Source organism: Ostrea edulis, chromosome 3 (genome assembly GCF_947568905.1).
Source record: "Ostrea edulis chromosome 3, xbOstEdul1.1, whole genome shotgun sequence".
Taxonomy (NCBI): Eukaryota; Metazoa; Mollusca; class Bivalvia; order Ostreida; family Ostreidae; genus Ostrea; species Ostrea edulis.
The window spans coordinates 39,584,021-39,610,405 of NC_079166.1; the positions used below are offsets into that span (position 1 = coordinate 39,584,021).

General features: G+C 34.9%; 2 protein-coding genes and 2 long non-coding RNA genes across 4 annotated transcripts in view; 3 read left to right on the forward strand and 1 right to left on the reverse strand.

Moving 5' to 3' along the window:
• Window positions 1-26,385, forward strand: part of LOC125673160 (titin-like) — a 268,458-nt gene that overhangs the window by 45,236 nt on the left and 196,837 nt on the right. The window lies entirely within an intron of this gene.
• On the forward strand, window positions 1,053-8,589 carry LOC130053439 (uncharacterized). The gene is made up of 5 exons (XR_008802027.1): window positions 1,053-1,493; window positions 6,874-6,924; window positions 7,310-7,375; window positions 7,797-7,906; window positions 8,296-8,589. It is a non-coding gene; the product is annotated as an uncharacterized LOC130053439 (long non-coding RNA).
• Window positions 9,298-11,023, forward strand: LOC130053432 (uncharacterized). Its single transcript, XM_056160705.1, has 3 exons — window positions 9,298-9,437; window positions 9,665-9,738; window positions 10,579-11,023. Exons 1-3 carry the CDS (start codon window positions 9,308-9,310, stop codon window positions 10,675-10,677), a joined length of 303 nt encoding a protein of 100 aa, XP_056016680.1. The 5' UTR covers window positions 9,298-9,307; the 3' UTR covers window positions 10,678-11,023.
• On the reverse strand, window positions 23,785-25,806 carry LOC130053433 (uncharacterized). Its single transcript, XR_008802018.1, has 3 exons — window positions 25,546-25,806; window positions 25,171-25,333; window positions 23,785-24,601 (listed from the first exon to the last, which is right to left on the reverse strand). It is a non-coding gene; the product is annotated as an uncharacterized LOC130053433 (long non-coding RNA).

The window sequence follows — 26,385 nt, forward strand, 5'->3', positions numbered from 1 at the left end:
AGGTACCAAGATTTTTAATATAAAACAGTGGGATTGGATCATTCATGTCATGAGTATTTGGCAAATAGATATTGTTTAAATTGAACCTGATCAAGCATGAACATTACAAAATATGTACATACATGAAGCTGCGCTCGCTCGAACGGTAGCACTGTCAACATATTAAATAAAAATGTAGTAAATAGAATAGCTACAATAGCAAATTCTAAATCAAAAGATTGTGCCGGACTTGTAAATTATGATGATGAGTATTGGATCATTCTTAAGCATTAGAAAATATATTAACAATTACGATACATAATTATAACGAGAACTAACCTGGCTAAATGATTTCTCATGAAATGCATCGATAATGGCGACAGGGTCGGCAGTTTCAGACGCCACACTTCGTTTGTCGAAATCTTCTGCTATGTTGTCGGTCTCTTGTTTCATACGCCAAAGGGATACTTTGGGTGTTGGAACAGATTTATCGGCACGGAAAACCTGGTAGCGACCCCGTTTGTGTGGGTTCATACCTTCGGAACAGTGCAGTATTTCGCTTTCCTTTCTTTTCAAAATGGCGCCTTCTTCGTTTACAGCCGAAATAACCGGAAGTGTAGCAATCGGGTATTTACGTAATTAAGAAAAATACGTTTGATTGTTCCTCGTAAATTTAAGCATAACTGATGAATTACTAGGAACAAATTTTCACGTTTTTACTCTACAGATTTTAATTATTTGAAGTCATGAAGGTTTTTATTTACTTGATTCCGGAATTTCCGTAATATAACTCTAATCGCTGATTGGTCAAATTTGAAAAGGGACAGGAAAAGGATTTTCATTGGCTCCGCTCTCCATTTTTCAAACAGGATACGCCTAGCATCGGTTCAAGAAGTTCAGTAGGAGAAAGGTGAAAGATTGTATAATTTGTTTAACGAACCATGTATGCCCTCGTGGAATGGACAGAGGAAGAAAAGGTTAGCATTATAACCTTGTCACGGATCAAGGATCCTAGAAAGGAGTTTTCCCTATACAAGGTCGGAGATTTAGTAAAAGCCAGCTGCCATGGATTTCCTGGCGTCCATCCCGCGAAGATCTTCGCAATTAGAGGTATACATTCAAGCAAGTTTCTGTTAACAATGTTTAAACACAAATTTTGTCAGGATTTATTTTAAATTTGAGAATATTTAAAACTGCGGATTGACTATACATCCTTATATGTAATTAAGCCAGCTTTCCCTCCATTTCATTAAACTGCATTTTTTAATGTGGACAAACAAAAAATTTTAAATAATAAAAGTACGGTAATGAATTAGAAAAGTAAAAATCAGTTGAAGAAAATGTCTTTATAATAGTATAGAAATTCTCTTCCCAAATTCTTTTCTGGAAAAAAATATTTACCCTATTTAGTATTTATCTATATATCAATTTTGCAGGTTCCACAACAGATGGGAAGAAGCAGTTGGAGAAATTGGCAGAGGATTACATTTCAGAAAAGAACCAAGAACAAAAAGGTATTTCTCATAGTCATTTGAAATGTAGCTTAGAATAATTTTTAATGTCACTGAGTAATCACGGGACACTGCATTGTCCAAAATAAATTTTATCAAGAGTGCTTAGTAAATCCCATGTTAATTGATCTGTTTTGGAGATTATCTTATCGTTTGTACTTCGGGGGAGGGGGGTAGATTTAAATAATAACCAAAGACAATGTGTATGTCACATTTTTAAAGATGTCGGACATGTATACAAAAGGAATCATCTCTTAAATTAACATCAGGAGGGGTGCAATCAACTTTTCAAATTTTCAAAATGGCGGCCAAAAAACGTCAAAAAATCAAGGTTGTCCGATTTCAACCAAATTCTATTTCTAGGATAATTTGGTGACCCCAAGTCCATTTCCACCATCAAAATTTTTTTTTGAGCCACCATATTCAAAATGGCCACCATATACCGAAATATTTGAAAGTGTTAAAATCTCTACAACATTTGGGTTCTGGGGTAAATGGAGGGTCCACAAATCATTTCTAGCATCAGTATTTCCTTCCGATTTATTTTCAAATGTTTCAAAATGACCGCCATTGAAGAAAATGGCGGCCAAAAATCAAGTCTGTCGGATTTCAACCCAATTTTGTTTCTAGGGTTTTTTGAGGATCCTGAGTGCATATCTGGCATCAAAAACCATTTTCGACATGGGGAGGTGTTCGGAGACATTTGTGTTGGCATCCCAACACAGTTATAGCACAGGGGCATCTTACCCGCTCTGTTCTCTATCACACATATATAAATACACAAGGGAAGAATCGAAAGTAGCACACGATTTGTAAACGAAGTCAAAAACACCTTACTTGAAAAAAGTTACACAAATCCTCGTATGCACATACGACAACTTCCGGTTTTTGGAATCTATATTTGAGTAGCATAAAATCAAGGATCAATAAAGTAAATAGGCGTTAATTTGTAAATCAATGTCTGAAAAGAAATATTGTAATATAATAGGCAATTATACAATAGATTTTCCTTTAACTTTTCAACTTTGAATTACAAAAAATAAATGAATAAATAAAAAAGACCCCCCCCCCTAAAAAAAACCCAACCAAATATGAGAAAGTAACTTGACTTTATATTACAAAAGAAAAGCAGATTTTAGAAATGTATAATGTGTCTTCAAAAATGATGAAAATAAATCATCTGTCCTCAACTGTAATCTGTCCCTGTCTGGTGCTACCCCCCCCCCCCCCCCCCCCCCCCCTCTTCACACAAAATAAAGAGTTTTTGAGTTATGCAATTTTCCATTTTAAAGGTAAGGAAAAATAAGTAATCTGTCCCTGATCATTGTGGAAATGAAGATTCTGTCCTTTAACGGCATGAGAATAAATAATCTAACTTGAAAATTTGTCAGCCCCCCCCCCCCCCCCCCCCCCAATTAAATGGTATTATACCCTTATATGGTTAGTATGAATATATAATAACTGGGTCATTCAATTAATTACCGAAACAGATGAGCAATTAAAATAATTTTCCTACACATTGAATAAAAAAAATTCAAATATAGACAAGAACTTGAAGAATATATATATATATATATATATATATATATATATATATATATATACATAATCCAGAAATAGTATAGAAAAATATATAGGCCTACAAGTTAGTAGCATAATAAAAATATCACAAAGCCGACTGAGCATACTTGTCTAGTTTCAGGAGTTACATATTAATAAGTATTTAATTTCAGAACAATATATTCTTATATAAATTTTATATAAATGAATATATTAATTGAAATTTATACAAATTAAAGAAGCTACTATTTTTAATTATTTATTTTATATTATTATTATTACTTTTTTTTTTTTTATTGTAATGTAATTCTTTTCCATTTTATTTCCCCCCCCCCTTTTTTTTTTAATTAAACCCGACTGTTTACCAAAAATTGTGCGATGAATTACGCTAATTGAATTACAATAAAAGTATGTCAATTTCATGCTTACCATAAAATAGATATTTTTTTCAAAAATTGATAATTTAAAATATAATTTAGAATTTACCTCCTACTTTGTTGATCCAAAAACCGGAAGTTGTCGTTTGAGGTAGAGTTATCTTTTCTTGGTCTAAGAGTTCAAAACTGTGCAGCAAGCTGGGATTTTATTTGGATAAAACCTATTTACATTGGGAATATTTGGATTATTTTAGTCTGGATAAGTTCTAGGACATCATTAATACATCAGTGCATACGAGGATTTGTGTAACTTTTTAGGTCACCTGAATTCATTCAGGTGACCTATTGCTATCTGTTTTTGTCCGTCGTCGTGCGTCGTGCGTTAACATTTGAACATTTTCAGCTTCTTCTCTGAAACCCCTGAACCAATTTCAACCAATTTTGGCATATAGCATCTGTGGGTGGAGGGGAACAAAAATTGTGAAATTCGTGGTCCCTGCCCCCCTGGGGCGTGAGGGGTGGGGCAAAAACCATCAAAATGAGTGTAATTTTAAAAAATCTTCTTCTTTACTCCTGGACATCAAGAAGCCAAACTGTGGGCATAATTATAATGAGCGTTGAGCCCTCTACCAAAATTGTGAAATTCATGGCCCCTGGGGCAGGGGTTCTTGTGTTAGGGTGGGGCTCTATTGGTCATATAGTGAAAGTGTAGAAATTCTTTGAAAATCTTCTCTGTCCCTGGGTATTAAGTAGACAAACTAATAGCATGGTAATGATGAGCAAGGATGCCTCTTTATACCCCCCGCAACAAGTTGTGGGGGTATACTGGAATCGGGTTGTCCGTCTGTCCGTCCGTCCATCCATCCGTCTGTAGACGCAATGGTTTCCGGGCTCTAAAGCATTATCCTTTCCACCTACCGTCACCATATCATATATATGGACTACCCATGGGATGAAGATATTCCCTATCGATTTTGGGGTCAAAAGGTCAAAGGTCAAGCACACTGGACATCGAAGTAGCAATATGGTTTCCGGGCTCTAAAGTGTTATCCTTTCCACCTACAGTCACCATATCATACATATGGACTACCCATAAGATGAAGATGTCCCTATCGATTTTGGGGTCAAAAGGTCAAAGGTCAAGCGCACTGGACATTGAAGTAGCAATATGGTTTCTGGGCTCTAAAGTGTTATCCTTTCCACCTACAGTCACCATATCATACATATGGACTACCCATAGGATGAAGATGTTCCCTATCGATTTTGGGGTCAAAATGTCAAAGGTCACGCGCACTGGAGATTGAAGTAGCAATATGGTTTCCGGGCTCTAAAGCGTTATCCTTTCCACCTACAGTCACCATATCATCATACATATGGACTACCCATGGGATGAAGATGTTCCTATCGATTTTGGGGTCAAAAGGTCAAAGGTCATGTGCACTGGACATCGAAGTAGCAACACTCAGAAAAGAGGTAGTTTATACCTATTACCAACACCCTTTGGGAGATTGGGGTAAGCGGGGGGTATTCTTAGTGAGCATTGCTCACAGTACCTCTTCTTAAAAATTGTGAAATTCATGGCCCCTGGATCAGGGGTTCTGGTGCTAGGGTGGGGCTCTATAAGTCATATAGTGAAAATGCATTATTTCTTTGAAAATCTTCTTTTCTGTCCTTGGGTATTAAGTGGACAAACCAATAGCATGGTTATGATGAGCAAGGATGCCTCTTTCAAAATTGTGAATTTCATGGCCCCTGGGTCAGGGGTTCTGGTATTAGGGTGGGGCCCTATTGATCATATAGTGAAAATGCATTTTATTTCTTTGAAAATCTTCTCCTCTGCTGCTGGGTATTAAGTAGACAAACTAATAGTATGATAATGATGATCAAGGATGCTTCTTTCAAAACTGAAATTTATGGCCCCTGGGTCAGGGGTTCTGGTGCAAAGGCGGGGCTGACCACATAGCTATTCAATGTTTCTTCCATCCAAAAGTAAAATTCTTATATTTAAACACAAACCTAATTCAAACATTGGAAGGTTGTTACATGATACTCAAGTGACCTATAAGGCCCCTGGGCCTCTTGTTTCAAGTAAGGTGTTTTTTTACTTTGTTTACAAATCGTGTGCTACTTTCGATTCTTCCCTTGTGTATTTATATATGTGTGATAGAGAACAGAGCGGATAAGATGCCCCTGTGGTTATAGCTTGTTATTCTTTTTGTCCGGTACTTTCTTAACCGGTATTGTTCTCAGAAACTACAAAAGGCATCAATATCAAACTTTCCAGGATGATAGTATAGCGTTTGTAGATGTGCAGAACGATAGTCATTTTGACTGCACGCGCGCGCATGTGCATTGCAATTTTGGTATGAAAAATCAGAATATTGAAGGGATCGATATGAAACCTATGTTAAACTTTGATCACCCATATGGCCCCACGTGCATCCCAATTTTCGTACACTAACTTTGGAATCAGTCTAACTTTGTTGTTGTTCATTGAAATGGCTTGATATTCATATCATAGGTAGATATTGAGACCCTTAAGTGATTTGCATGGTCAAAATTACTTATAAAGGGAATGAGTTGATATTCACAGTATAGGTATATAATATGTGTATCTATATATTAGTGTAACAAAAAATGCTAACGCGCATGCGCGTGCATCGTTTTTCAAATATTCAATTTTTAGAGGACGATAACGTTTTTGTTTTTCATCAAATTCTATTTATATTAGGGGTTTAGATGTGTCTTGATATTCCTTACAAATTGCTGTGGTTAATATTACTGCTATGCATGTGTACTGAATTCTGATTGGACAATTTTAAAATCGCTATAACTTCCTTATATTTGATGGAAACGTTATGAAATTCATACTGTGGGTATATGATACAAATGCCTGTTGAATGACATCAACAAAAATGCGGAATCATACATGCATGCGCGTGTATGCACGTGCAACGCTTTCATTTCTTGGTACTGAAATGTCCATATTGAACGCACTACATGTAATTAAAGGCTAAAATAAAGGGATTTTTTGCTATAGGTTTACAAATGACATCACTTTTTAATTGGGGGAGGTTTGGGGAACATATGTAAGGTCCCCGTTACAATTAGAACTAGTTGTCCTTGGCAATTTTTTTAAAATTATAAATTATTGATTAAATCTCTGGCAAATATAAACTTTTTTCAGTATCAATAGTTTACCAAATTTTTTATTTTACTCAGTGAATAAAATTCTTCTGAAAGATCAATATTAGATTTCTATCATGCACAAAGTTTGATTTAAAAGATTTTTACAAAAACTTATGACATCACATGAGGATCGTTCAACCTTAAGCCATAAGACAATAGTGTTTTGTATCATACTATTATTTTCAGTAAAAACAAGAATAAAAGGTTTTTTTGTAATAGCTATTTTAGAATTTTAAATATCTGATTGTTGTTTTTAGGAGAAGGTGAAACTCATGAGGAAATGAATAATGATGTAGTTGTTACAACAGGTAAGAAAATGTTTTCACTTTTGGCTTTCATCAAATATATAGTATACATGTATAACCTGCATTTTTTTTTTATAAGCTTAAATGGTATGTTTGAATGTTTCTGAAGAAACTAATATTTTTATTCTCACTTTTTGTGATACTTTAAATAGGCTATTGTAAATGTCACGTTTTGTGTGTTAACTTGGGTTTTAACCTTGTCTTGCATTCCTCTTGAGCAGTACATGTACCAATCAACACAGTAGTCTAGAGTTGAATAAATTGTATAAAAGTACCGGTAATAGAAATGTTTTTTTTTAAAGTCAACCTTATTTAAATAACAGTCAGATATAATTCTAATTATCTGTCAATATTTGAATGTTTTTTTTTTGTTTTTTTTTATTTCCAGACAATCCTGCTACCATAAAAGGATGAAAAAGTATTGCGAAAAGGGCAAGGAGCCAGGAGAACAAAGGTAAGTTGAAGTCTTGCTTGTATTGATTTTTAACTCTGCTTTTTGAAAGAAGAAAATTTAAAGTTTCAACCAGTGTATGACCACTGTCTGTCTGTAAATTTTTCACATATTTCAGTTTTTCTCCAGTTTTTTTTCTGTGTTTATTTTTTTATTTGCATACATATATAAGAATTGTCAAAACTAGTAGGGTGATCCCTACCAATTTTGATTGGTATATATCACACCATATATAAATGGTACATGCAAAGAAGTGAAATTAAAAGGAAAAAGTGCTTCCATCTATTCTAAAATTTCACATAAAAAATAAAACCCCAACCTACCTACCCTATTTTTCAAGGGAGTGTAACTGTAACCACACATATTATTTTATTTGGCCTTAGTGAATATATTACAATTGATTGTAAGCTTTTGTCTATTCCAGAAAACAAAGCAGAAAAAGAAAAAAAGAGGGAAGAGAAGAAGAGGAAAAGAGAGATTGGCTTGAAGAAGAATGCAGATTTTCTACAATCGCTACACATCTTTAAGCATCAGGTAATACCTTTATCGAGCTTGTTTTAACACAAGAGGGACATAAACAAATTTATACATATTTTTGGTCACTTTGGCTATCCATATGGAATGTTGGTTCCCTATTTCTTTAATTCAGTCTTACATTTGACAGTGGAAAATTAATTTTATTTAAAGAAAAGAAAAAGTACTACTTTAATGATTCAGTTTCTTTACTAATGACTGGAAAAAGGGGGAGGAGACTGATCAGTCTAATCATTGGTTATTTTGACGTCTGAGAATTTACATACATTAGGTATTTCTGGGCATATTGTTCAAACTTTTGTATTAATATTAATCATTTGCTGAAAAAAATATAAAATGAGGGAAAATGTTGGAGATATATTTGTAATTCTATCGTACTGATTTTGCAGACCTCTTCCACGAACCAACTGGATCAGTCAACTGAACCTCCCTACGAGTCTCGGTTCCCTCCTTCACAACATCACACTTACCAACCAGATCCATCTCTGAATCAGACATTCCATCCATTTCGACCGTATTTAGATGCACAGCAGCAACACCAGTTACTGTCTTTAGATGGTCAGCTTGTTGAACATCGGAGTCAAAACCCTACCCATCAACACTTGGTAAACTCACCGCAGCATTTTGATATGAACCATTGCTACCCACAGCTGCATTATGATATGAACCAGAGCACCTCCCATCAGCAACAGGAACATGTCCAGCCCCGACTATCATCAGAAGTACAGCGTAGCAGTGCACAAGGCCAATTCCAGGAAATTAACTACGATTCTGACCAAAACGTTGCTCCACTACAGCCACGCTTCAGACGGTTTGGACAGCCACCTAATCACCAGTTAGGTCAGGTTAACACCATGCAGTACACTTATTCAACAACAACAGCAACAACAACTTGCAGAGGTAATCAAAATTCAATTATTAAAGAAGAAAAACTAATGTTTATGTTCACAATAATAATGACAAGGGAATACTTTTATTAAATTCTAACTGAATTTAATTAAAAAGTTTTTAAAATTTCTTAACAACTCGACAAGAAAAGGTCAGCATGGTCAGCACTCTGATTTAATAAGATCTTTTGATTAACATCTGTTTTCTTCCTACCAGATTCAAGGGATAGCTGATGAGATTTTTGAAGGAGACCAAGTTCTTGACGACTAGCTTCTTGGATAGAACATTGTTCCAAGCAGTACAGATGAGGTACATAATATTTGTGACTGATAGACTGATATGTGTGCTTTAATATTTTATTGATCACCAAAAGAAAATGGGCAATGACTTCTACATTATTTTTGAGAATGAGCCCATTCCACTGAAACATTTTAAAGTTTTATTTTCAGTATCATTATTCTTTCTCTATGCTCATGTCTTGCTTATTTTTAACAGATGGGGGAGCCAAAAACAATGCCCTGCAATAATGCTTGCTGCAAGGCCTCTTTAAAGGAAAAGGAAAGGGAGTTAGAGAGAGTAAAGAAGCAGCTTTCGAAAGCTCAGGAGGAACTTGAGCTTCATAAATCATCACAGTTAGTGACTGGTAAGACCTTTTGCTTGTATCTGTTTTTCTGAATATAGTGATAGATTACTATGCATGACTCAACACAATGGCCTTAGTTGCATGTGGTTGATTTATTATTAAAGACCTTTCTTTTGGGATAAGGGTTAAATTTCACAGCCTCTTATTGAAAAGAATTATAATGTGTTTTCAGAAATCTTCCAGAGTTATTATTTCTAGTTTAAAAAGTAAATGAATAATTTTTACAGGTGATTGGATTACCCAGAGAGATGGGCATCCCAGAGCAGGACATGTTCCTAAAGAGATAGCCGAGAACCACAATGTAAGTTTTGTCAGCAATTAGACTGATTAGGCATATAAACAAAGTATGAATAAAATGTTAGTCAGAATTGTACGAATTGCCAATATATAGCCTGTTTGACAATAGTTTCACAATATCTGTATTCATTTCATTTTTAAGGCTCCCAAGAGATTAAATTCTTTGGTAATTCTTAACCAAACATTTACATTAGGCTACATAGGGTTTAGAAATTTAAGCTTTTCACATGAAGACCAGTCCCATTCCAAATGGGGTAGTTAGGAAATAGTAAAAATATGAAGAGAAATTTCTTTCTTTTTCAAATACCATTACGTAAGGCATGACAACCCATGTCTGACAGGCCTATTATTTCCCCTCAAAATAGACCTCTTAATTAATTATTATGAGAGGTAGGTAGATGATCACATTGAATAAAAATAGTTGGTGTGTGCAGAATGAGTGATTTTAAAGGAGTCACAAGAAGAATCAAACAATGGTAAAGTTCTGGTAAAAGACCTTAGTCACCATGATGGTGATAACATCCTTAAGAGTTTGTCATCCACGACCAAAATTTTTCACATTAGTGAGTGGTAACTTGCGACCCTGGGCTCCTTATATTTTCATGAGCCTGTTCTTTTCATTAACTGGTCGGTCTTAAGGGACAGTGCTATAAGGAATAATGTTGATAAACTGTAGAAATACAAAGGAAACTTCTAAATTTTATTCCAAAGAAATACACTAGTACACAGAAAACACAGGACAATGATAATGAGTGGAAAATTATTGATTTGTGAAACTTAGGTACTTTAAAAGCTTAAATGGATTTTGCTTTTCTTTTAGCTTGACTTCTTTTTCTTATTCTAGATGATGGAGCTGATGCCAGGTAGTGGCATCTATGTATACCCAAAGGATATTAGAGTCCTTAGTAAAAAAAAAGTGGAACGGGTATGGCTCGTTATCTGATGTCCATCTTCTACACAAATGAGGAACTGGTTAGGAGAGGGAATTTGACTGGTTCCAATGGCAAGGAAGGAATCGACAAGACAATTTTAAAGACTATTCTTGGTAAGAGATTCAAATTCAATGAATAAATTGTTTATATGACACTAATGACAAATTGTTTTAACTTTGAATATTCTAAGAATAATCAGTCACCTACATTTCTTTCAATTTGTGAAGACGTATAAGGTGAAAATAAAAAACTTGTAATTTTCAAACATATACAATATATCTCCTCAAAATGTAAAATATCCATCTTTTAAATTGGAAAATCAATCACAGATGATTACTAGAGGGTTTTTTTGTTGTTGTTGTTGTTTTTAGATTATGCTGTCATTAAGGGGAGGGATTCTGAGGCAACTGTGAAATTCTCGATGAGGACAAAGATCAGCTCATTAGTAAGCCTGGAGAATAGGAGGCAGACATGATACGTGACTCCTTTCATAAGGTATTATGTAATATTTATTTTTTATAGCATGTACAAAGACTTAGTGATAGGTATTTTATTTATTCTTTTAATAACAAAATCTGTGCCAACTTTATAAATGAATTAATAATACCAATAGTAGCTGTTTATAATCTGTTATGCGTTATCATCCCTGTATTTATTTTACTTTTTACATGTATGTGTTATCATCCCTGTATTTATTTTACCTTTTGCTAGATATAACTGTATTTATATTTTTTTATAGCATGTACAAAGACTTAGTGATAGGTATTTTATTTATTCTTTATAAAAAAAATTTGGTGCCAACTTTATAAATGAATTAATAATACTAATAGTAGCTGTTTATAATCTGCTATGCGTTATCATCCCTGTATTTATTTTACTTTTTATGTGTTATCATCCCTGTATTTATAATACTTTAATATGTCTTATTAATGTTCCCCAAACAAAGTTTGGGAACATATTGGTTTTACTCTGTTTCTTCTTATTATTATTATTATTATTCTTTCTTTATTCTTGTCACCCTTTTTTGTCCACGAGTGTTCTCAGAAACTACTGAAGGGATCAAGATGAAACCTTTTTAGGATGATAGAATACTCTTTGTAGATGTGCGGAACGAACGTCATTTTGTCTGAAAATGCATGCATGTGCATGCACGTGCATTGGACTTTTTGTTTACAAATTTTGGAATGCGTCTAACTTTTTTATTTTTCAATGAAATCGTTTGATTTTTATATTGCAGGTATAAATTGAGACCCTTAACCTTTTGGCATCGTCAAAATTTCAATTCTGCACGCGAATGCACGTGTGCTTCAATTTGATTGGATAAGATAAAACCGTTTATAACTTTCATGTAAATTAAGACAATTCAATGATATTTGCAGGATATGTAAAGATTATAAATATCTACAAATTTATGTTATAAAATTTGAAAACGCACATGCGCACGCACGTGCATTGACATTTGAATATTCAATTCTTTCAATGACCATAACTTTTTTGTTTTTTGTCAAAATCTTTTCAAACTTGTATTGTATATGTATCTTGATATTCTTAACAAACAAAAACAGTCAAAATAACTATCCAGCACGTGCATGCACGTGTACTTAATTCTGATTGGACGATTTTCAAATCGCCATAACTTTCTTATAAATGATGGAAACAATATGAAATTCATACTGTAAGTATATCTATCAAATGTCTATTGAATGACATCAATATTGATGCTGAGTCATACTCACATGCGCGTGTATGCACGTGCATAGCTTTTCTTTCATTTTTCGGGTACTAAAATGGTCATAACTATTGAATTAAAAACTGAAATGAATTCAAATTTACCCTGAGGATCTATGATATGAATGTCTATGAAATGGTGTCAACAAATTCTCCATAATCAAAATTGCGTGCGCGTGAATGCGCGTGCATTGTAATTTTTGACGTCTAAATTTAATTATTGGTCTATAACATTTTTAGATTGCAATGAATAGGTTTGAAAATTAGGTTGCAGGTATGTTTCGGGCCTCTCAATTTATTAATAGTCTCAAAATAACTTCCCTGCACGCGCATGCACGTGCGCTTAATTCTGATTGGACGATTTTGAAATCTCAATAACTTTCTTATGAGTGAAGCAATCGATACCAAATTCATATAGTAAGTATATTGTTCAAATGTCTATTGAATAGCATCAACAAAATTGCTGTGTGGTACTCACGCGCACGTGTATGCACGTGCATTGATTTCGGTCTTTGTAGTTTTGAGTTGCCGTTAATTTCTCCTTTTTCATTGAACAGTTGTGAAACTTCTCTTCTACACATATAGTATGACTTCTGATGTATCGAGATGGTCGAATTATTCATATGCACGTACGTGCACGTGCATAAAACTCTCAGATCTTTATAACTGATTTGTATTAGCATGAAATGGACTGAACGTTATAAAATAGTTATATATTCACATGTTTCACAGTTTGCAATGGTCAAAACCACTTGTACTGAAATAAATGACACCACTTGCTGAATGGGGGAATGTTTGGGGAACATCTGTAACGGTCCCCATTACAATAAGTACTAGTTATACCCCCCGCAACAAGTTATGGGGGGGGGGGTATACTGGAATCAGGTTGTCCGTCTGTCCGTCCGTCAGTCCGTCCGTCCGTCTGTAGACACAATGGTTTCCGGACTCTAAAGCATTATCATTTCCACCTACCGTCACCATATCATACATATGGACTACCCATGGGATGAAGATGTTCCCTATCGATTTTGGGGTCAAAAGGTCAAAGGTCAAGCGCACTGGACATCGAAGTAGCAATATGGTTTCCGGGCTCTAAAGCGTTATCCTTTCCACCTACCGTCACCATATCATACATATGGACTACCCATGGGATGAAGATGTTCCCTATCGATTTTGGGGTCAAAAGGTCAAAGGTCAAGCGCACTGGACATCGAAGTAGCAATATGGTTTCCGGGCTCTAAAGCGTTATCCTTTCCACCTACAGTCACCATATCATACATATGGACTACCCATGGGATGAAGATGTTCCCTATCGATTTTGGGGTCAAAAGGTCAAAGGTCACGCGCACTGGACATCGAAGTAGCAATATGGTTCGGTTTGTCATGCCATTTGTTTTTTACACTCAGAAAAGAGGTAGTTTATACCTATTACCAACACCCTTTGGGAGATTGGGGTAAGCGGGGGGTATTCTTAGTGAGCATTGCTCACAGTACCTCTTGTTATTCCTGTATTTATTATAATTTTTGCTAGGTATAACTGTTGTTAGTATAACTTTTGTGTAACTTTATTTTTTAAATTTTTACAAGGTATAACTTTTTTGTAACTTTTTCTATAACTTTTCTTGGGTTTAACTTTTTTGTAACTTTGTTCCTGCAGTTTATATGAATGTAACTTTTTGATAACTTTTTTGTAACTTTTGTCGGGTATAACCTAAGTATAACTTTTTGATAACTTTTGTCAGGTATAACTTTTTTGTAACTTTGTTCCAGCTGTTTATATGATTATAATTTAAGTATAACTTTTTTGTAACTTTTATAAAGTATAACTTTTTTGAATTATAACTTTTTGATAACTTTTATGCACTTGTTGTATTCATGTTGAAATAAAAGATGATAACTTATACATGAGTATAACTTTTTTGTACCCGAGTTATAAGTAAAGTATAACTTATTTTGAAGAAGTGGTTCCAAACTCCGATAACTTAGTTATAACTTTTTTGTAACTTTTTTTAGTTACAAAGTTATAACTTAGTTATAGTTTTTTTCGGTCTGGGGAAGCATATTTAGGGCAAGGGGGACATAAATTGTAAATTTGGTATATATAGTGTATGCATGTATGTGCAAAACATATAAATGATATCATCTTTTATGTTATTGATACTAAATCAAAACTAAATGGATATTTAAAAGAAGTAGGAGTCCTTTACCAAAAGTGTAAATTTCCTGACCCTAGGGGGTAAGGGTTTGTTTACAGGGTTGTACCAAAATTATTATAGTGATTTGAAGGACTTGACTTCGCTGATTCTGTATCAAATCTAAATGCATATTTGATAATTTGAAAAGCATGACCAAAAAAAAAAAAAATGGAGAATTTCTCAATCCAGGGTTTTGACTCTTAAGATGAGTCAAAAATAGTCATATCATTCAATTTTAATACATATATTATATTATGTAGAACCTTTCATCAGTGTATGCACTTTTGAGGGCATTGAAGTTTTAGGAACACATCTTGTTTTATACTGTTGCTGAATATTAGAATTTAGCTTAGGGCTATTCCAGAAATAAATACATGGGGGGGTCGGGAGGCACCTTTTGTATATACCAAGCACCCATAAAAAAAAATAAAAAATTACCCCATGACCCATCAAATTAATAAACTCATTTTACAATGACCCATCTAATAAAATAAAAAAAAAAAACTAACCAGATCCACCACAAAAATATTTTTAAAAATGAAAACGGTACAAATCTCGCGAGGTTTTCGGGACAAACATTATAGTCAGTGACGCGGTAATGCCTGTGCGACATTGTATCACAGTAGTTCTGAAGAAACGATGTCACATCAACAATCAAAGGCATCTATGGCGGGAATGTTGGAAAGATTGGGAGTCCAAACGATGCTATTATCATGAAATGGGTATGGATATGTTTTTCCACGAATTGTTCGTCTTCTTGGAGCCCGCGCCCGGAGGCCTCTATATCACCATCACACCGACTGATAAATATAACGCATCGGTACCCTCGTATAAATCAACTAAGGTTTGCCTATTTTCATTAGAAAACGGAATACCTATTGGTTTCAAAATATTCCCAAAATCGATGCACTGTAAACTGTAATAATCTACAGAACAGAGTTCGCCGCCATCACGTCCAAAGAGACCCTACTAAACGCGCCTCTAATTTGAAGAGTGCCGTAATGGAAAGTTATACGCTGCAAAGAGCGACAACTCGAATAGCTCTATGTTACTTTCGATTTCGAAAACACGTTTTCAATTTTCCCTCCGATGTTTTGTAACCAACACGACAAGAGTGACAATAAAAATATTCTGAAAACTCAACACCCACGTGGCACAAAATAAAACAATAGAAACTACCCACTACCCATAATAAATATTTTTTTAACAGTCCAACCACGGAGCAATTAAAATTTGAAAAAATACGACCACCCACACAAAAAAATATCATTCGCCGCCCGACCCCCCCCCCCATTTGATCATTTCTGGAACAGCCCTTAGATATTCAGAACAGGAAATTTTTTTCTAGATTTCATAGCGCTTGGGACTTGGTGATACTTTAAACTAGTACTCAGGTGACTGATAAGGCCTGTGGGCCTTGTCACAAATTTGTGATAATGGCTTGGAAGCAATACCTTGCTGCAAACCGTTTTTTGAAGAAAGACAAAGAATATGTAGAAATAACTTTATTATCCGAATATCGTGCTCACATTGAATTTCACAAGTAACACCTACACACATATGCATACATACAACACTCATACAAATAACAAAAAAAGAACAAAAGAAAAAAAAACCAACAACATAAAAAACAAACAATATATGAAATTACAGACGATTACATGTGTACCCGACCAAAGCTAAATGTTTGGTTATATATGTTGTCTTATGTAAAGAAACCAGCAAACTTGTCTCTTAAATTTGAAATAGGCTACGCAGGAAAGCGAAACAAAATGTGTTGACTAGAGAGTTACCACACTTTATACAACAGTCGTTGGCTGTCTTCAGACACGTGGCGACACTTTGTCCATCATTCCCTCAACGTCTCTGTAGCCGTCAACATATTACCAGTATTTCTATAGGTCGTTCTCCAACGCTGTCCACAAAATGCCGTAATATACCAGTACATGTTGCGAGCACCTGCTAGAGCCATGCAATACACACACAGCTGGTCACCTATAATTACACACTAACAGTCGGGGTTTTTCGTATTCACTATATATACACTGAAAACTTGAATATGTTGGGTATATTGTGTAATACAAATAAAACTGGTTATATAAACAAGTTAAATTTAAAAAAACTGAAAAAAAAATTTCCTAACGTAAACAAATTAAAATAAACAGTTCACACTCACCGGTATCGAAGTGCTCAAAATTGTGTTCTCACTTTCCACACAGGAGCACCATTCAAACATCTGTACTACATACAATGCAGGCCCAGTAATCAACACATGCAGGTATAACTCGAGATCACACAGGTATTTCATTTTCACACATTGGAAGGTCACACCTTCACACTTTCATGGCATGGTCAGAACTAACATGTAAGCACTCACAAACTGGTCAGAACAGTCGTGACCAGCTATCCGTAACAACTATGTGGCGAGAACAAACTATGGAATGCCATAACAAGCATAATGAAATAAACTCAAATTGTGACAGGCCTCTTGTTAAAATTCTATGCTCTTCTAATTCTTGAAGATCACATTTGTTTACATTTTTGGTAACAGTAAAAATGTATCAATTATTTCAGTGTTTTTCAAACATAAACTTTAAGGTTATTACCATGGTATCCACTTGTGAGAATCTTTTTAAACCTCAAGGTGTTGTTCTCCATATTTTGACTTTGCTATAAGACGTTTTAGTCGGATTTTGTGAAGGTCCGGATTGTGGTTTAATTTATTGATGAAGATGCATAGAATCTGATAACACTTTACTCAGTTTTAATATGGTAGATCACATGTAGCTGCTTTAATCTTTTGTGTGGATTTTGTCTTTAGTTCATTTCTGACCATGGTGGGGCATCTGTGTCCTACTTACAAATTCCTACTTTTTAATGGATTTTCAAATCAACCTATAAATTTCTTTGAAATATATGAGCTCAGTCTGCAAGCTTTTAGGACAGCCCTCATACATGTATTGTTTTCGAATTTGTTTGACGTTTATGTATGAAAATAAATAAAAATAGTGTAGCAAGTGGAAATTCATGTAAAAGTATATAGTGATATACTATATATTATGGAAGCATTGTGTAGTTAATATATATACAACCATTATTGTAGAGAAACCAACAATAACCATTAACCCTTCCTCTGCCACTGTGTCTGTGGTGTATGGGAAGACTGCTACATTGACTGCCACAGTGACAATGATATCAGACAGTCCTCGAGCAGCTGTGAACGGAGCCTGGCAGAAACAGATGAGTGGAACGTTCACCGACATCGATATATCAGACGAGAAATACAAGGACAGTGTAAACGATGTCAGTGGTCCTGTTTTAAAGGTAAACAGCGCTGTATACACAGATGAGGGAGCGTACAGATTCACTGCCAGCAATCTGGTGGGGCTCACTGTCAGTAGTCCTAAAATGCTGGATGTCATGGGAAGTAAGTCTTTTTTCTCATTATGTAAAGTAACAGAGTAACATTAGAGTATCATTAGAGGCAATAATACTGAGCATGAAAATGATACACATGGCAAAAAGGCAATAATACTAAGCATGAAAATGATACACATGGCAAAAAGGCAATAATACTAAGCATGAAAATGATACACATCGCAAAAAGGCAATAATACTGAGCATGAAAATGATACACATGGCAAAAAGGCAATAATACTGAGCATGAAAATGATACACATGGCAAAAAGGCAATAATACTAAGCATGAAAATGATACACATGGCAAAAAGGCAATAATACTAAGCATGAAAATGATACACATGACAAAAAGGCAATAATACTGAGCATGAAAATGATACACATGGCAAAAAGGCAATAATACTAAGCATGAAAATGATACACATGGCAAAAAGGCAATAATACTGAGCATGAAAATGATACACATGGCAAAAAAGACTCTTTGCACCTTAACAACACTTGCTAGAAACAAACTTTCTTCTTCAAAATGTTGAAAAGGAAAACTGGATTGATGCTTTTTATAAGTAAAATGAATACAATTTACCATATGGAATGTAATTTATTCCCAAGATATCTGAATTGAGTTAATCCATCATGCATCATTTCTTTTGTTTGTATTTATTGAAAAAAGCAGTGGATACATACAGGATCTCCCAACGAGTTGTGTATAAATCATATCAAACCACAAACCATGGGAGATTATATTTATATCCCCTGCAAGGAAGTTGTGGGAGGATACTAGAATCTGGTTATCCGTCTGTCTGTAGACGCAATGGTTTCCAGGCTCTAAAGCGTTATCCTTTCCACCTATGGTCACCATATCATACATATGGACTACCCATGGGATGAAGATGTTCCCTATCGAATTTGTGGTCAAAAGGTCAAGCACACTGGACATCAAAGTAGCAATATGGTTTGTGGGCTCTAAAGCGTTATCCTTTCCACCTACAGTCACCATATCATACATATTGACTACCCTTGGGACGAAGATGTTTCCAATCGAATTTAGGGTCCAAAGGTCAAGTGCACTGGACATCGTAGCAATATGGTTTCCCGGCTCTAAAGCATTATCCTCTCCACCTACAGTCACCATATCATACATATGGACTACCTATGGGACAAAGATGTTCTCTATTGAATTTGGGGCTCAAAGGTCAAGTGACTGGACATCAAAGTAGCAATATGGTTTCTGGGCTCTAAAGCATTATCCTCTCCACCTACAGTCATCATATCATACATATGGACTACCTATGGGACAAAGATGTTCTCTATTGAATTTGGGGCCAAAAGGTCAAAGGTCAAGTGACTGGACATCAAAGTAGCAATATGGTTTCTGGGCTCTAAAGCATATATCCTCTCCACCTACAGTCACCATATCATACATATGGACTACCTATGGGACGAAGATGTTCCCGATCGATTTTGGGGTCCAAAGGTCAAGCACACACCTAGAGAAGAGACTACCCAAGGTTTTGTCATGCCCTTTCTTTTTTACACTCAGGAAAGAGGTAATTTATACCTATTAACAACACTCTTTGGGAGATTGGAGTAAGCGGGGTTATTCTTAATGAGCATTGCTCACAGTACCTTTTGTGATTTCTATAAACAATGAGTCTGGAAATGAAATTGCAACATGATCATTTGTACCTGTTCACATTATATTTACATTGAAAAGGAACACAAAACAGCTGTTGATCGAAGTGATGAATGTTTTAAAAAATAAAACAAAAGGGATGTTGTTTTAAGGGGGGGGGGGGGTCCCAATTCTGCTTGATTGTTAAAAAAAATCTAGAATATCTGATCATTTCTCATCTATTTTTATACGGGATGTATAATTATATGGTTTGGCATCATCCATCTGTCTGTCTGGACCTTGTGGGCAGGATACAGACCAGACCGTAAGCTCCAGGATTTTACAACTTGATACATTTGATCACCATGATGATAGGAAGATGCCTAATGTATTTCAAGATCAAAGGTCAAGGTCGTAGTATCTCTTAGGAAAACCTAGTAGGAAAACCTTGTGGGCAGGATACAAACCGAACCGTAAGCTCCAGAATATTACAACTTAGTGTATATGATCACCATGATGATAGGAAGATGTCTATTGTTTTTCAAGGTCAGAAGTTAAAGGTCAAGGTTGATGGTACTCATGTTTCTCTAATGCCTCAAATATTGGAGCCCAGTACTTATCTATACGACATACAGTACAGGGCACAAGTATTCTCCGAAAAAGATGGGGCCCCGTGGACCACTCTTTAGGGTGAGCCTAAAAAGGTTGATGCCTTTGAAGTTGCAATTTCTGTGCCAACCTTGCGTCCAAGAGTCCTCCGTGTAACACAATATGTCCATGGAGTGTCATGGTACAGGGTTTGAAACTAACTTGAAAACTTTGGTAGCCACGTGGGCTACTGAACCTTGCAATTATGGAGGCGCACATCAAATTTTAGTCGCCCATTGACTTTGACACCTTTTATTTGAAAAGTTTTCATGTTTTGTTATGCTGTTTGGTTTATACGACATGCAACTGGCAGCAAACAATCGGAACCCTGTGACATTTAATGGCATTACAGAAAAGAGTATCATGTTGAATACGATAAGACAAAAAGATAACGGAAGTTTGAAATCATGGAAGACCAACCGACCACAATACGACATGCCATGCCCCATGCATACGACGAGCATGTTTCCCAACCTTTTTCCCAAAGAAGTAGTGTGAAGTATTAACTCACAATACGAATAAGTCGCTTCCGCGTTTTCAAGCCACAGTCGGTTGGTCTTCCATCATTCTAACAACTTCTGTTGTCTTTTTGTCTTATCGTAATCACCCTGTATGTGTTTTTTGTTTCTTGGGTTCACTGACCCCATTTATAAATCGCCACATTGTCGGTAATTCAAAATCACTTAGACGCTTTGCAGAGAAGTGATTCTAAAAGTTAATTATGAAGCACTTTGCAGATCACGAACTTTTTCTAAAGAAAAAAACCTTTCGTCTAATGATCTGACATAATTGAAAAGCAAATTAATATTCATTTCGTAATTTTCTGATTGCCATGTTGGCAACTTGAACTGTAATTTTTATTTGCCCATTCGGAAATTTAGTCGCAAATGGCGAGTGGGCGACTGTTAATTCCAGACCCTACGGTATAACACGGAAGATAAAATTTCGTTCTTGTTCGTGCTTACAAAATAGTAATGAAATATTGATAATTTAAACTATCAGAATCTATATTTCACGGGCGATTTTTAATTGCTTGAATGAGGCGATTTCATTGTCAAATTAGTACTTTTGTACTTTGTTGCATTTTGTCCCTTCCTGTTACATTTGGTGCCGTACACCACCCTGGATTTGCAGGTGAAAGTCCTGCCAAGGGCAAAAGATCTTGGGTTGTTGTCTTCAAGTATGATGACAGTTAAGGAGAGAGGAATGTAGTGGTCAGCCGGGTTCAATCGCCGGTGGCCAAATAGCTCAGTAGGTAGAGCACCTGACTACGAGATTCAGGGAGCCTGGGTTCGAATCCTGGCCGGTCTGTTGCATTTTCTCAATATGAAATTGATTAACTTGGTGTTTTTTTCAAGGAAAAAAGAAACATCAGGTCACATTTCAATTTATTTTAAAAAGTCAAATATCAATATTCAGATTCTGTTTCCATTTCTGTAATTCTTTCAAACACCTATCTCTCTCGCCCTTTCATTTTGTTAACCTAGCAAAATATCAGAGTTCATGGACTTAATGATCTCCGTGGCGTCTGACTTCAACACATGCTTCTTTAGACTTTTTATGCGATTTCGAAAGTTCTCAGCTTTACAATGCTGTCAAGTTTATAACTCGGAGAAGTTGTCGTAATGATTGGACCTTTCGTGTCATGTTTTATACACACAGCACTATACACACAGCACATGCCATTCCATTTCCGCCCTCATCGAAACCATATTCTCCCCTTCTTTCCACTTTGGTAAAAACAGATGCTTTCTTTTCGTTTAAAGTAAACCTTGGGTTGTTCAACTTCTTCTGGTTTACGTTTTGGAAGGTTTGATCTCCCAGGAATGCCTCGCAAAGTGGCAAAATCTCAACCGGAAATTAAACTCGGATCGGCCGGAAAGAAAAATGTTGATCGGACAATTACTCGGCAACGAGAACAGAAATTTGGGGTGCCCACAAGCAAAGTATAGTTGCCAATGTGAGTGGGCGAGTGATAATTTGGAACCCTAGCTGCTTCTGTGTACATACTTTAATTTAAATATACCCCATGATGGAAACGACTCAGCAGAGAGTTTCTTAAGTTTGCACAACCAACATTACACAGCCAACAACCCTCTCAAAGTGCTCTTAATCTACAACCAGATACCCTCCCTTCTCACTATTTTGATGTAAGCAATGTCTGAGAAGTGGAGAGCACCTGCAGCATTGAACATGAATATTAAGATCACTTGGGTTAAGTCTGTTTTGACCCGAAACTCCTCGTAACCATAAATTATAGATGTTACTGACATACCAAATCTTCTCATTTACATGTACCTTATGCTATATTTACTTATTTTCATCCGAAGAATGTGTATATACACTCCTCTGATTTTGAAAATCCGAACTATTCTCAGTTCAAATTATTATTTGTTTCATTGAAGACATTTTCTGAACTTTCAAATAAAGCCATTCCTCTTTGTATGTACTAAGTGTTTTCAATGATTTTGATAATATGTAGGATGTTTTTAGAAATTCTCATTTTAAGCACAAAGTGTATTGACACAAGTGGTAGTAATGTATTGGATTGTGTTAAAAAATCCACAAAATGTCCAATTTTCCTGAAATCGTTTAGCACAAAACTATGAGCAGCAGAGGATTGGGGTCAAGAAAGATCTGTCCTGGAGATTATGAAACTTTAACCGTACTCATTCTCAAACTCAGACATGTTTGTTTTGAGTACAACTCTGAACAAGCCCCGATGTAAAAATCTTAGCATGTGTACTCCATTTGAGTATGAGAGTGATTTTATAAAATTTGTTTAGAGCACAGAGTTTGAGTATGAAAATGTGCTCAAAAAGTTTTATAACCCATATGGAAAAATAATACATAAAAGTATATTTTTAATATATTATTAATACAGTCATTTTTGTACTTTTTTGAAATAATACAAAAAAAATATATTATTTTTGTATCACAAAAAAAATGGGTAACTCATTTTTATATTAAATTCTGACTTTGATTTTTTAAAGGGTATTATTTTTGTATCATTTTGGACTTAGATTATTTTCAATATATTATTTTTGTATTTTTAGGGACTTAGTTTTTTTTCAAGCATATTATTTTTGTATCAAAATTAAACTTAGTCATTTTCACTGTATTAAAATTGTATTTTTTTTAAAAACTTAGTCATTTTTAATCCAAATCTTTGAATTTATATGTATTGATTTTGTATTATAATTGGACTTAAAAAATTTCAGTGATTTTTCACTGTATTATAATTGTATTTTTTTTTAACTTAGTCATTTTTAATCCAAATCTTTGATTTTATATGTATTAATTTTGTATTATAATTGGACTTAAAAAAATTTCCCAGTGATTTTCATTGTATAAAAATTGACTAATTTTTAAATTGAAATATAAAACTTATAACTTGTGGAAAACATGATGCAAGATTTAGCTTCTCAACTTCACAGGAAAGATTTCAAACTTTTAAGTTTAGACAACTTTATCAGTTGCATGCATAATGAAATAATAAGGAAGTATACTTCTAAATAACACTGGAGACATTATTTATTGCATGATATTTCCAGGACAGTCTGTAAAATACAGTATAGTTTCTTTTGACTTCATCTAGGTTTCCCATTCTAATAATTGTCATGCAGTCTAATTCTACTGATAACTCTTAAATAACCTTTTCAATAAGATACAATGTACCATTGTACCTTATTAATACTATCTTCTCATCAAAATAACACAATAAAAATTGTAATCTCTGAACTCAACAAATTATTTCTCCACTTTGTTTGGGTTTACTGCAAGTGGCAGTTGCTATTGCACACACAGAAAAATAAATAAAGTCCTACACATAAATGGCTATCAACTGTCCAGAGCTTGGTCTCAAAGAAATAATGTCACTGAAAAATATGTTGTGCAGAATATGAGCATTTACACATGTACTTCACATTATCTCCATTACTTCACTAAAGCATAGAATGATGGACCACAACAGTTCTCATTACACTATGATGAATGAACAATGTTTCAAGTTTCACAAAGCACATCTCGTCTAAAATCATGTCCACTAAAATGAACCACACTACTGTCTCGCCTGAAAGTGGCTCTGCACTCCACAAATTTTAAGGACATTTGGTTGATGAGCATAGTTCGTTTGAAAAACCATCACTGAATCCACAATAGGCAGAATATGGTAAGCACCTATTACAGATACTTTATCATTTTACACTGTCTTGTTGACTGATGTTTCTTCTCCATCTGACATTCCCTTGAAAAATTCTTGCTCGCAACTTCCATAATTTAAAGTTTGTGTCATCTTCTGGAGGAATTGATTGGCATAAGACATGTCAGATACCTGAAAATGAAACACAAGAAATCAACTGAAATTGAACATTTTCTCTGCAATTTTAATTTTCAAAAAAAATAATTTCATTTTCAAAAATAAATGAGGGCATGAACTTTACTTGTTACTGTTTTATACCAGCATGCTTTACGAAGCGTGTTAGCACTTCAACAAAAGTATGCTGATGTGCAGCATTGTTGTTCATACAATTCATTCTAAAGATGTCTGACACTTTGATCTACAGGTTCACAGAGTTAATTTTGTTTTTTTAAATTCAACCGCAGGGGCATATATATATATATATCTTCAATGTCCTCTAATGAAAGAATTTTTTTTAAAAACTGTAACACAGGCACCTGAAATTTTATCCTTAAGTTACAAATAATGCCATAGATTGAAAAAACATATATCACACCCCTTCCTATAAATGAATACATGCAACTTACTGTTAAAATTTTAGGTGTCTGTGATTGTAACATGCTTATTATTATTTTTTGTGGACATAATCTATCAACAGTTACTTGGGTTTATTAAAGGTCATAAATTGAATATTTCATGTTAAAGAATTGAATTACGTTTACCGTCATTACTTTCTGCAATGCTGCATCCTGGTATTATTCAATCAACATCATTGTCGTCTTCAAAGTCAGTCTGCTTCCTCAAACTTCAAAGTTAGATAGGCTATGCTATATCTCCCGGATTTTTAGGATTATCTGACAAGGAATAGTCGGCAGTTGGGAAAACCTATGATAGAATTGGTCACATGAAAACAAAAACAACTAAAATTTATGAACTTAAACAACGATATATTATTTCACATTGATCATCATCGGGCAACTATCAGGTGCGATTTTACCACAAGTCACTTTGAAAAATAAATATCTATTTCTCAAATACGCAATTATAGGATTTATCAAATAATAATATTAAAGAAAACGAATAAGAAATATGCATACCGATTGTGAAAACAACGTGCAAGTTCATCGGCACGGGCGCGCCATTACCACTCGACCTCGTGGCTTTTCAAGTTTGGTAGGACTGCTTCTTCCAGTGTTATACACGTCGCATACCCCATAAGAATACTCTAGGAGCCTTTAACAAGTTGTCCACAAAATAGATTGTATACTCTCCACGTGTTTCTCCCATTGTTTTGCTTTCCTTTCCTCACAATGTTCACAGATCGACGATTTCAAAATATGGAAGCGGAAGTGACTGTAGATAGAGTTCGGGTGACTCCGTAATCAATTTTAAATTATTACAATCTTAGTATTTGTTTTAAAAAAACAGCTATGAATTATGAATTAGTTTCTAATAGCAGAAAATTTAAACAAACGAGATAATAACAGCATATTTACGAAAGATAAATACAAGACTAGAATTTTCGGCCGTCTTCGTACTTTCACGCGATTGGTCGAAGTTCCAAAATCTGTAGCTCTCAAATTTGATTGGTTGAATGTGTGACGCTGCCATTTTCAAAGTGATTAGACTGTCGCAATATTTCGGAGGTTATTTTGCATAAATTGCTAAATATTCCGTGGTTGAGTGGAATGAGGACCGGAGTCCAGAATCACGGAATATATAAGGAAGGTGACATCCTGCAAGAACGGCATGTCCAGACGTTTTGGGCCGGGTGTACGTAAAGTTCTTGTGATCATCACAACATGGTAAGTAATGCCCAAGATTTCTTTATTTTGCAGCAGATGAAACTATTTCAGTTTATGTAGTATGGAAGGATAGTTTTTCAAAGTAAAGTTGACTTTACAATTTTCTGAAAATTATAGCTAGGCCTATATTCC

Coding starts and splice junctions, on each gene's coding strand:
- LOC130053432 (XM_056160705.1), top strand. CDS start 9,308: ATGCCCTGCAATAATGCTTGCTGCAAGGCCTCTTTAAAGGAAAAGGAA. Junction 9,438..9,664: donor ATCATCACAGTTAGTGACTG/GTAAGACCTTTT, acceptor TAATTTTTACAG/GTGATTGGATTACCCAGAGA. Junction 9,739..10,578: donor AGATAGCCGAGAACCACAAT/GTAAGTTTTGTC, acceptor TTCTTATTCTAG/ATGATGGAGCTGATGCCAGG.